The following is a 12,159-nucleotide window of genomic DNA, read 5'->3' on the forward strand; positions in this document are numbered from 1 at the left end:
AAATAAAGAAAAAAAAAACGTAGAAAGCTGAAGACACTTTTGTAAAAATCGAATTAGTTAGAACTATCACCGAAAACGATTTTCAAAATATACACAGGGGACCAAATGTTTACCCTAAAAAATACTAGAACTACATCTACTGTTCATGGGTTATAAGCAACTTACGGTACAATAGAGAGGACAAAGTTATATGGGGCTTTAGAATTCTTAGGTGTCCCAAAAAATGGTGAAACTGACTCCGGATAGAACTAGATCAAAGTAATGTCTGAAGTAGGGCTTTAAGGTTAACTTTTTAAGGGAAAAGAAGGCTGAAGCGGGGGGCCCTTATCCATTTTAATTTTTAACCTCACATTGGAAGTAATCATAATGTTTGTTCTATAACTGGAAGCATATGCAGACAACATTGTATTACTAGCCAGATTCCGGAGGAAGTTGGGAAAAGTCTATAGTAGATTGGAAAAGGAATCAAAAAGATTTATCCTCAGAATGAATGATAAAAAGATTAATACGTGGAAATCGGAAGTAAATTAAAAACCACGGGGAAAACAGACCTTTCAAGAAAACGAGGAATATAATATTTAAAAAGTTGAATCCTTCGACTAACTGGGAGTGCTGTTTACGAATACAGATGATGGAACGTAAGAAAAGGGTAGTAAAACAACGGTATTTTTGAATAAGATTCTTAAAGGAAAACGAATTCTCCAAAGCAGTAAAAAACGATAATTAGGCCAACTGTACTGTATGGGCGTGAGTTCTGGGTACTAACCCTGAAGAGAGCTAAAAAAATATAAATGTGGGAGTCAAAAGTACTCCGAAAAAAAAGAGGACGTGAAAATGAACAATGAGTCATGAAGAAGGGTTGAGTTGAAAAATATATAGAATAAGCCCAATATTACGAAAGAAGTCAGATCCTAAAAGGGCAAGAAGAGGGAATTGATAGAAAAAGAAATGGATAGGAGAGGTAACATCTGATTTGAGAAGAGTTGGAATAACTGAGTAAAGAGAAAGAACAGAAGACAGAAACGGATAGAAAGGTATTATAAAAACATAAAAAACGAATACAAGCAGTTAAATTGAGAGGGTCTGGGGTTCGTTAGTTTTTTTGTGGTTTGGAAGAGGACCTTATTTCTTTGTTTGTCTTTATACTAATATACATCTGAGGATTTGCAAATTATCGACGAGCAAATATGAGTTGATCAGCTGAAGTAGGAGGATTTGTTTTCAAAGTTGAAAGAAAATAAGATAATTCAAAATATTTTAATAATCGAAAATTATACAAATCCATTTGAAAATATAAGAAATTAAAAATGTAAATTATGTATATAAATATCTGTTGAAAAAAAAACAATTTTTCACCTTTTTATTATTTATTCTTCTTTTTCGAGATACCCCACAAAACACGCCGAGTGGGTACACTCTCTACAGTTAGTTTAAGTTAAAATAATGGTATTAAAGGCACTATTCCCATATCAAGGCTAATATTAATAGCAATGAACTCGAATGGGTTTAATACTTAAATAAAAATAATTTCCTCTTAAATCCACTAGAAATTGTTGCATCAATAAGGTTAATTAATTATCGATAGTAAAACATAATCTGTTAACAGGAAATTTCTTAAAAATGATTCGCGTCTGCTTTGGAAAGGTCTAATAAGGCTTTGTAGAAACTTTGCGGTTCTGAAAATCTCTCTACCCAAGATTGCACCAAACCTTCCAAAGATGCATCATAATATTTCAATTTTACAGCATTTTCTTCAACTGAAGTATTCACTTGCACAAACATTTTTCTGGCTTGTTTGTTTGCCAACACTATAGACCTAAAATATAAACAAATTCGTTAAAAATTGTTAAACAATAACACATTTAACAAAAAAATGGTTCTATAATTGAATTACTGGAATAACCTAAAATGAAATCGTTGAATTATAAATTTTCCCTCAAATTTTCTTCACGTGTTTTTGTTATGACGTGCAGAAGAATTATGAAATTTAGTAAAATCGTAGAAGAGCAGCTGGTAAATTCAGGAAGGACAGGATAAGAAATAACAGAATAAGGGAATCAGACACATTTTAATCGATAACATCAAAATCAAACAACTCACCTAGTATAGTCATGTAAAAAGGTCAGAGAACAGAATACCTAAAGTGGACACCACAAGGAAATAAAGAGGAAGACCATGGAAGCTGGAAACATACAATATCCTAACCTCCAACTTAACCAAGGTTCCAGGACATCACACGAAAAAAGAGGAAGAAGAAGACCACTGAGAAGGTGAAAAGAAGGCATAGAAGGATAGAGATAGATGGCGGTTAGAGATATCGGATGTATTCGGTAAACTGATATGTATTCAAAGAAAATATGTATGAGAAAAACACTTCATGTATTCCATCTTCAAAGTATCCTTACCTCCAACTCAACCAAGGTTCCTTTACTTCAGCGAAATGGTTGTATACAGAATACCTAGAGTGGACATCACAAGAGAAAAGGAGAAGAATAAGACCACGGAGAAGCTGAAGAGAGGGCATAGAAGGATGTATTCAGTGAACATTGTAAACCAATATGTATTTAAAGGAAATATGTATGAGACAAACACTTCATGTATTCCATGATCACAGTATCCTTACCTCCAACTCAACCAAGGTTCCTTTACTTCTGCGTAATGATTGTATAGAGCTTGAGCTTTTTCCAAATCACCCGTTGCTTTATAAACTTGTAGCTGCAAAAGAAATTGTCCGATAGCGATTCTACCAGCACCTTTAATAGCCGAACGATCTAAAGTTACCAAGAGATCAGTTTCGGTAGGTTGAGTAACTGATGCTACTCCAGCTTGAATTAAAACCCTAGCCAAAACAAAACGCGCCTGAAAATTATTGATAGTAAGATATTAGATAATTATAGATTATATAGATATGAGAAAAAAAAAACTAACTTGTGCGTGCGCTTGTAACCATCCTCGACCGGGTTCCCATAGTTCAAGTCCCTTACCAGCCCCCGCCCAAACCAAAGACAACCAATTCACATAAGTAACGATATCCGCTTGTTCGCCTTCGTGTCCGAATATCTTTAAAACGTTTGGATCGAGACTTAAATACAGTCCTACTGCTTCCGCTCGACATTCTTCGTAACTTGAACTTAGAGGTCCGAATTTGGTGTCGTACGTATCGCCTGGTTCGTAGAAAGAAGAAGGTGGTTTGCCTGTTAAGGGGTCTAATAAAGTCGAAGGAAAATTAAAGGTGCCGTCAAGTTCTTTTCTCAACAATTTTCCAGAACCGTGTCCAAGAAGTTCGTGGAGTCCTACCTAGTTAATTAAAAGAATTTTTATTAAATCGCCTTAGAAGTTGCTGGTAAATCTTGAATAATTTTTTATACATTCAATATATAGAAAGTCTGACAATCCATAGAGCTATATACTAATTAAAATATACTTCTTAACCCGAGACACTCACGTTATGAGCATCTCCCATACGTTGAATTTCAAATTTAATGATTTATTTATCTATGGTCCTCGATAGTTGAGTTCTAATGTACATTTTTAACGAACTTTGCGAATAGCGGTTGCCACCCACTGCACTATATTCCTCAAAGAGCCTTGGCCTCGTCCACACATTCCCCCAGTCATCACGGTCCAACTCTCCACCCCCTTACACCTTGCTCCCGAAGATCCTCTTCGACATCAACCACCTATCGTTTTCGCGGTCACCGACCCTCAGGCTTTGTGTACTCCTCGGTCCTCAGGCATATGCTCCAAGTAGCTTAGCCATGTGAGTATGGTCCTCTTGATTTCTGTCACCAGGTTTACACATGCTGCTTTGCACCAGTTTTTCATTTTTTGAGGTTAACTTTAATTGGGCCATCTTTTAATATGGATACAAAAATGAACGATGAATTTCTTTCGCAGAAACACTATTTCAGATTATTTGAAATTCAAATACTACAAATGATAACTCAACCTAGTGGGCATGTGTCGTGCGAGGCGCGAAATTCAAAATCTTGGGAGCTTGCAACTTTTGTGGACCGTATCAACACGGTTTTGAGTCATGAAATGTTCTTATGGTTAGTTGATTACCCTATAGTCTAAAATATTTATTTAGTATCAATCAACAAGGTAATAATACTACAAACATTAGATGAAGAGCTTTCTTTCTTTTTGTCGGTTTATATAATGCGTGAAACTTTGATTGATTATCCTAAGTAGTCATATCGATTCGAAATAATTAATGTCATTATTCGTGACAGTTCAATATGTCTCACTATGTACTCTGGAATCTGTTTGACTTTGATGACTCGTACTGGAACTTTAACTTTGAGTCTTGTGCACACTTCAGGAAGCTCCTTTAGTTTTTTTTGTAATTAACCGTTTACAATCCTTTAAAAACTATATAGAGTTCGGGGTTTCTTTATTCATTTTCCGTAACTTTCCATTTGGGCTATTCATTCACTAATTATACTTTAGAATTTTTAATTTACTTTTGGTTATTCCCTCAATATTTTATCTCCCGCCTTTTATACATTTTTCAACGATTGTCACTATTTTTAATTATGTTCTGTCATAATGTATGTTATTGGTAATACACGTAATCGTAATTTCTTCTTTTTCTTTTTTTATATAATTATAAGGTCACTGAATTGACAATGTAAGATTCAACATTAATATAATTGATTCCTGCATCTCTATAATTAATTCTATGTAAATATATAACCTTAATTTATCATTATTATAAGGTTCCTCAAACTATTAATTTTTCTGAAACAGAGTTTTAATTATGTAAAGAATTGTTCAGTTCTAGTATTTTATTACCTAAAGCGTATATAACAAGATTTATCACTTATTAGCAATAATTACCTACCTGTAGTTCAAATGCAGGAACTCTCCATTTCTGAAAAAGTTCTGCATCTTCAGCTGTTAAAAATGGTGTCACAGCTGACTGATAACTAGCTGGAATGACATTTCCTAATGAAACATTTTTGAATCCTTCACTTTGTCGAATTTCATCATCTGAAATTTGGATCCACTTAAGAGATTTGTGAGGATTTACAAAAAACAATAAACCAAAGAATAAGTAATGTAACGTCTCTACAATTCGGTTTTTAAATATATAAAAAAAATATTAAACATTTGAAAACAAAAGTTAGTGTGATCGTGATAGTTTCGGTTGATACAACTCCATTGAACTATTCCGAAAAATAATTGGACGAAATATTTGAATTTGAAGTACGTCGCCAAAAGCAGAAACAAAACTATTGTTCGTCATGTACGTTTAGTAGTGCTCATGACCAAGAGATGGCGCTAAAACGAGAGCTCGAGTTGGCTGTGGTTCATCTAGGGACTACCCCTCCTATATCTAAGATTGAGAGATGCAATCCTCACTTTTATATATTACAAGAATTTTTTACAGCTGCAGAAGCACAGATCAACTTTTCATGAGGTTCAATGAAAAATTGTAGTCAGGATTCGAACAATTCTTGTAGTCAAGCGTCGTGCTAAAGAGCTGCTGTGCGTTGTGGATGGAAGTTTGGAATGGATAGACGAAAGAAAAGTACATGGATTTTAGAAAAGTTTTGTTTTCACTTTGAATTTAATTTAAGTACCAACTATAGTATGCCTAAACGGTTTATTATGTTTCCGAATAAGATAAAAAATTAGTTTAAAATATTTGTAGCGTCAATCTCACGTAAGGGGAAAGGAGGATCCAGGCAAATCTTACCTAAGGGGGAGAAGAGTGTAAACTGATCGAAACATGGTTTATTCATGGAAATATTCCTTTAAATCCCGGTTTTGTGATAAATATACAAGTAAAAGATAATTTATGTTACTTAAGATCTCATAATGTAAAACTTTTTTAGATCTTATATGTTCAACTTACAATTAGGTATGTTGATACCAGCAGGGATACCACTGCCAGCAAAGGTGAGAACGTCTAGAGATGTGAAATCAGGTTTTAAAAATTTGTCTTTTTCAAAACCTTTATTCCAAGGAAGTAAAGTTAAAAATTTTTCCGCATTCGATACTAATGTGGCAAATTTGGCAGACATCGCCCTATTTACAACAGCAACAAATCCCTCGAATTCTCCTCGAACTCCTGCAGGATCCCTGTAATAGAAACAAGTTTCAAACATAACATAAACAATGTCAAAGAAAGGGACAAAGAAGAAATAAATAAAGTATTCCAAACAGGAATGTTTATGTCATTAGCATCGCATCATCTTTTTTCCAAGTTCTATTTACTTTTTTCCGAAATAGGGGATGATTTGTAGGGGTTGAAAATTATAAATACAAAAAAATTAAAGTCAAAAGAGATAAAAAGATGTCCATCTAAAATAAATAAATCATCAAAAAGAATAGATACGTCTAATAATTGTCAATTTAATATAAGTAATCTACCACAAAGTAATTAATTGATATTTTTTTAATTTTATATTAACCAGGGGTGCTTTATAAGGGATGGAATACATCAAGCACGGTTGAAAAATTATAAATACTATATTAAAGCATTAAACAACTTTTATTCAAACCTTAAAAGTGTTTTTCTACTCATTATATTCTTATACTTATAATTTTATTGATTTTTTGCACTAAGAGGTAGTTTTCACCCCTAAGAGTAATAATCACATATCGTCATAGGGTAGATTTTTATAGAAATCAATGCAGGTTCATGGAAATCGGAGATAAAACCTCATTTTTACCTTGATTGCCTGAACTATTTTATTTGAAACTCTAGTTACAGAATGTAGATAGGAAAATATACATAATACAATACACATCATTAATTAAATTTACTTGAATTCATTACAAGTATTTACCTGTAAGTTTCTATAAAACCTATATAACTTTCCACCACTGGTCCCTTATCTTTAATCCAATACCTAGATCCCAACTTATGATCATCTAACGAACCAGTTTTGAAAGAGGAAATGTACGCTTTGAGCATATTAACTTCATTTTCATTTGCTGCATATTCAATAGCTTGTTCTAAGTCTTTAGCTACTTGACCTATTAATGGGGAATAATCCCCACAAGTTATTTGATATGTTGTATCACCTTCTGTATGAGTCTTTAGAAGTTTCTTCTCTTCCGAAGCCAGTCTTATTTCGTATGTAGTCTAAAAATAATTAGTTACTTGATTCGTTCATATTATATAAATACATAGTTAAATGTAGAAATAGATTTTCTAGTGAAAATTTAAAATAAAATTTCCGTTTTTCTCTCGGTTTGTTTTCACATATTCCCGGTTGAAATTTCGTACACTTGAATATTTATTTTAGAAATACAAGTATAATAAAACAACAGAGTTATTTTTTAATTTAACAACTACTGCAAGCTGTTTTTGAGAATTACACCAGGGTCGATAATTTTTGAAATAAAAAAAAAAAAAAATAGTAAGATGAAACCTATTGAAAAAATGATGAGAATATAATCAAAATGAAAGGAAAAATGATGAGAATATAATCAAAATGAAAGGAAAAATAATTTACGAGCGATTTGAGATCGGGAAAGGAAAGGGGATAAGTGTTTAAGGGTTAAAAACGGTTTATCTCGAGTTTATAGAGTGTTTTGATGCCGCGCAATCCAGTCCTCACCAGCAATTTGTTCTACATCCCATGTTAACTGGTTATTTCTATTTATATTATTATATTATATATGCTAATTGTCTTACGCATTTCTTAGTTGAGCCAATTGATTCAAACTTTATTGAAACATGTATTGAGATCATTTCGAAAGACTCTAAATTCTAATAAACTTTGTTTATTTTATATAAACGCACTCAATTTTACCTGAAATTACCTTATTATCAGCAGATACAGTTTTAAATAGTCTTGTATTGTAACATTCAATTTTTTCAGATTTCAGCCAGTTTTGTACCTTCTCATTGTCTTTGGGGGTACAGTTATGAGATAAATAAGTGGTAATTCCACTAGGGCCGTATCCAAGACAACTTTTACCATTTTCAAGATCATACAATGAGTCTTTGAACTGGTTCCATAGAGGTTCAAGTTCGGACCAAATTGGACTGAGTTTTAATAGGGCTTCTAAACGCTGTTTTTCAATATTTGGAATAAATTTGGTGTCTCCAAAACCCTAAAACCAAAATAAAAAATTTAAACATAATGCTTACTCTTTACTATCACTACATACTGTTTACACTATCAGTAAACAGTATCCGTTATTTCCAAAATTGGATTTTGTTCTCTTCAAATTTTTAGGTTGTGACTTAAAAAAATATCAGACCCAAACCAGCTCTTAATATTCACATTAACCCGTACCTAGATCAAAATACATTTCCTATTTAAATAACAGGGAATTTTGTACTTTTTGAAGTTAATTTTTTTACACTGAAACAAATGTAGCTGGATATACTTGAACAGCTATTTATTGTAGGAGATTTTGTGCTCTATAAAAAAGATGTAAGGGCTTTTTTCGATAGAATTAACTGTTTAAAAGTTATTCAATAATAAAATTGTATTAAAATACAAAAAAAAATGTATAAAACCATCCCAAGCGTTAAATGGTATTTTTGATGAAATTAGAAAAAGGAAAAAACTGTACCCAGAATTTGGTTTTATCACTTACTACTCGTTCGGGTTCGCAGTATAGTGACCCAGTTAGTACTATAAAAAACAAACTCTCTTGAATGACCATAGCTCTTTTCGAACCAATAGTCAACTGGAATTCAAAGTTGAAAAGCAACAAAGACACAATACATCTATGTTTCAAAGCATTCAGTGAAATTCAAGAACGGTTAGTGAAAAGTTTACTGTTCTCAATGTTACAGAAAAGTGAGGAGGAAAAATTTATGGATACACTCTATCCTTAAAACAGCTCTTTTAGAGTCAAAGGCGCAAGGTTGCTACCTAAGTACTGAAGAACAACTTGATGCCATTGAATACACAGTTAGCTTTGCAAAAAGCTCACTTTTCTCATACTTTTTCTCCAATAATGAACAGTTGCTTATTACAATTGAGACACAATAAGGGGTGTGGGCAAAAGATTTCATTTGTACTGTTTAATAGAATGTAACACCTGTCTTTTGGTGGAAGGGGATTATTGGTGTGATCAGTTATCAAAAGTGACAGTAAAAATTCTTCCTGTATCGGGTACTTCAGCTTCTACTGAGCGAACTTTTTCTACATTTTCTGCAGTTTATACCAAGAAAAGAAACAAGCTAACAACTCAGCGTGCAATAAAATCTAGTACAACAAACATAGGTCCATGGTTTAATGTTTTATTTCAATTTAGAATAACAATTTATTTGTTGGTCTCTTCAGTGAAAAAAGGGAGTAAACAGCATGTTCAATATTATTAAATGAAGTTTTATTTCCATCAATTTTCAATTCAGAATTATTTTTATGAGCTTTTTAAGAATTTGGTCTATACTTATACATGTATTATATATAAGTTGCTCTCCAATTTATTAAGCACTTTGAGTACAAAACCCTTGGGCTTGAAGCTCATGAACATGGCACACAAGAATCAATTAGAACAAACCCAGTAGGTTTCATGTCAAATTTGAAAACATTTAACATATTATTTGTTTATTTGTTGCCATGTCAGAAATACAAGATACTTGATTAACTAAATATAAAATACAAATACTATGACAGCAGTTGAGATTATACTTTTTACTATAAATACATTCTTAGGCCGTTTTTCTAGTCTTCTTAACAAGTAATAATGAACATTCCAAATTTGTTTCTGAATCCATAATATAAGAAAATTTTGTCTTAAGCAACCACAAATTAGAATTTAAATAAATCGAAATGACTTTGAACATCGTTTCTACAGTGTGTGTTTAAAGCACAATTTTGAAGCTAATGAAGCCCAAAAATTTATCAGGTGTTTGAGGAAAATTCAATTGTGCTCAACGCACAGTTCTTAAAAATGACAGTTTGCTAGTGGGTTTGAAGCATTGTGCACCCATGTGCTCAAATTGTGTGAATGGAAAGCGACTATAATTACTAACATCTGATTCAATCCTTGTATTGTGTTCAATTCGTATGGTTTGATATTCATAAGAATGCTTTACACAAATATTTGTTTTGTAATTTTCCAGAAAATAATTAACATAAAAATTATCTATAAATAAACTACTTGTGAATCCTTGATAAAAGAATATAACTAAAAACATGTTTATATACTTGAGAATAATGGTTGATGACTTGGGGTTTTGTAGTACTATGTTTATACAATGTTATCTTATTAAACTTATTCAAATCATTTGATCTTTTTGCTTTATGGGTAGTGAGCATTGTCATTGGATTCCTAGAAATATTTAGTACTTTTTATTCAATTATTAAATTAATATCTTTCCTAATTTGGATCTTTTTGCTTTTGTTAAATTGTAGTGGATATGTAAATAAAAACTACTGAATCATTCAAATAGTTCTTACAAACAAATATAAAATAATAATGACAAAACTTACTATCTGAAACAGAATTTTCTTTGACAAAGTGGCGATTAAATAAATTTGGTTAAAATGTTCAAGTATGAGAATACTAATCAAAAAATTATTTCTATCAATGTATGTACATTTCAAACGAAAAGTTGATTTACTCAACTAATATTAGTTATTACAAATAGTTTTCATTATTTATTAAATTAAATTGATGGTCACTTATTTATGAGAGCTCTTTAAAAATGAAATAGTTTCTTACCTTGTAATTTCCAGCGTTGGTAAATACACCACATGCATAAACGAAAAGTGCTGTTATTTCATCCTCAGAGAATCCCGAGTTTAGGGCTATACTTTTGAATTCAGTCGGTGGTTGAGCAGATAGGAATTTATGTAAAAGAACAAAAATTGGACCTGATTCTGGACTAGTTTGTAAAAGTGTTATTAAGCCACCGTGCCACGAAGCTTTACTGATATAATGTGCATACAGTTTTTCTTTTTCAGTTAGGCCTTCGAATGCGGATTTCACTTCTAAAGACACTACAGGTTGGTCATTCGGGAGAATATATTGCGAATTATTCTTGTTATTCATTTCTAAATAAATTTTATAAACGTATTATGATAAAACCGAACAACTTAAGATAGTTTCTAACTTTGTTCTATAATATGAGATGTTAGATGAACGATCCTGTCACAGGATGACAGAACACTATAATGTCGTCTGTCAGACGTATTGGGTCTTCATTGGTTAACTATACTAAATCTATTATGTTTTTCGCCCTTATTGCTCATGTATATAAAGCGAAAATTGAAAAAGGAACAGTGAATATATAGAATGTAAGTTATACAGTACGAAACCATTAAATCATTTATCTTATACAGGCTGTACTCGCGGTAGACAAAAATACTAGATTTATACTTTTCTATTCTTAAGCCATTACAACCATGACGAATTAATGAAAAACTAGTACATTTCAGGCCTTTTAAACTAACCAGGGCAAACGTCAAAAACCCGTTCTGTATTGGTAAAACTAGTGAAAATGGTCACCTTAATGGAAAGTCATATTACAAATGATGAAATTAAGCTCACCACACATTTTGGCAAATATTACGTTGAACAATATCGCTCTTTTTATAACTAGTTGCGTAAATAACTAAAAACAATGTAGTTTTATTTATATTTATATTGATTTAACAGTTTCACAAAGAGTAAGGTTACTACAATTAGGCAACAAATAAAACTCTACACTTTTTGTCTTTTAATTCAAAACAAGATGTAAGCCAAACTTTGAATCAACTTGCTATATATGAATAACATAAATTGTCTTTAGTTGATTTTTATAGAAACTTGGATCATATCTTGTCTCTCACTATAATTCCTACCTTACATATTTACAATTTAAATATAATATTTGAAACCATGGTTTTGTTTAATATATTTTTTTACTGTTGTAAACGTAAATATATACAGAGTATGTTCAATTATAAATGTCGTAATGGAATGAAAAAATTGACACATATTACAAATATGTATATATGACAAATATTATACCAGACGTGTTAAAAAACAGCCGAATGAATTTCTACTGCAGCAATTACTGTTTCAGCTAATGTGTCTTTTATTTTCATATGATTAAACAAGCAGTAAAAAGGTTGAACCTATTGATCGACTTTGTCTATGGTTATGATGTAGAAGCAAATTGAAATGTCAGTTGAGGAATGCTAGGGGCGTCCATCAACCTCAAAACAGATAAAAATATACGAAAGAGAA

General features: G+C 31.8%; 1 protein-coding gene across 1 annotated transcript; it reads right to left on the reverse strand.

The window, feature by feature from the left end:
- Window positions 1–1,238: 1,238 nt before the first annotated feature.
- LOC130442197 (dipeptidyl peptidase 3) lies at window positions 1,239–11,102 on the reverse strand. Its single transcript, XM_056776320.1, has 8 exons — window positions 10,651–11,102; window positions 7,783–8,076; window positions 6,801–7,099; window positions 5,864–6,090; window positions 4,843–4,995; window positions 2,929–3,293; window positions 2,624–2,859; window positions 1,239–1,816 (listed from the first exon to the last, which is right to left on the reverse strand). The coding sequence occupies exons 1-8, from the start codon at window positions 10,978–10,980 to the stop codon at window positions 1,615–1,617; spliced, it is 2,106 nt and encodes a 701-aa protein (XP_056632298.1). The 5' UTR covers window positions 10,981–11,102; the 3' UTR covers window positions 1,239–1,614.
- Window positions 11,103–12,159: the final 1,057 nt, after the last annotated feature.

This window comes from Diorhabda sublineata, chromosome 3, assembly GCF_026230105.1.
Source record: "Diorhabda sublineata isolate icDioSubl1.1 chromosome 3, icDioSubl1.1, whole genome shotgun sequence".
In the NCBI taxonomy this organism is placed as follows: Eukaryota; Metazoa; Arthropoda; class Insecta; order Coleoptera; family Chrysomelidae; genus Diorhabda; species Diorhabda sublineata.

Bases quoted from the DNA above. Each gene is read 5' to 3' on its own strand.
- LOC130442197 (XM_056776320.1), bottom strand. From the start codon at position 10,980: ATGAATAACAAGAATAATTCGCAATATATTCTCCCGAATGACCAACCT. The intron at 2,860-2,928 runs GTTAGTTTTTTT...AATAATTTTCAG, and splicing joins GGTTACAAGCGCACGCACAA to GCGCGTTTTGTTTTGGCTAG. The intron at 1,817-2,623 runs GTAAGGATACTG...TTTATATTTTAG, and splicing joins GAACCTTGGTTGAGTTGGAG to GTCTATAGTGTTGGCAAACA.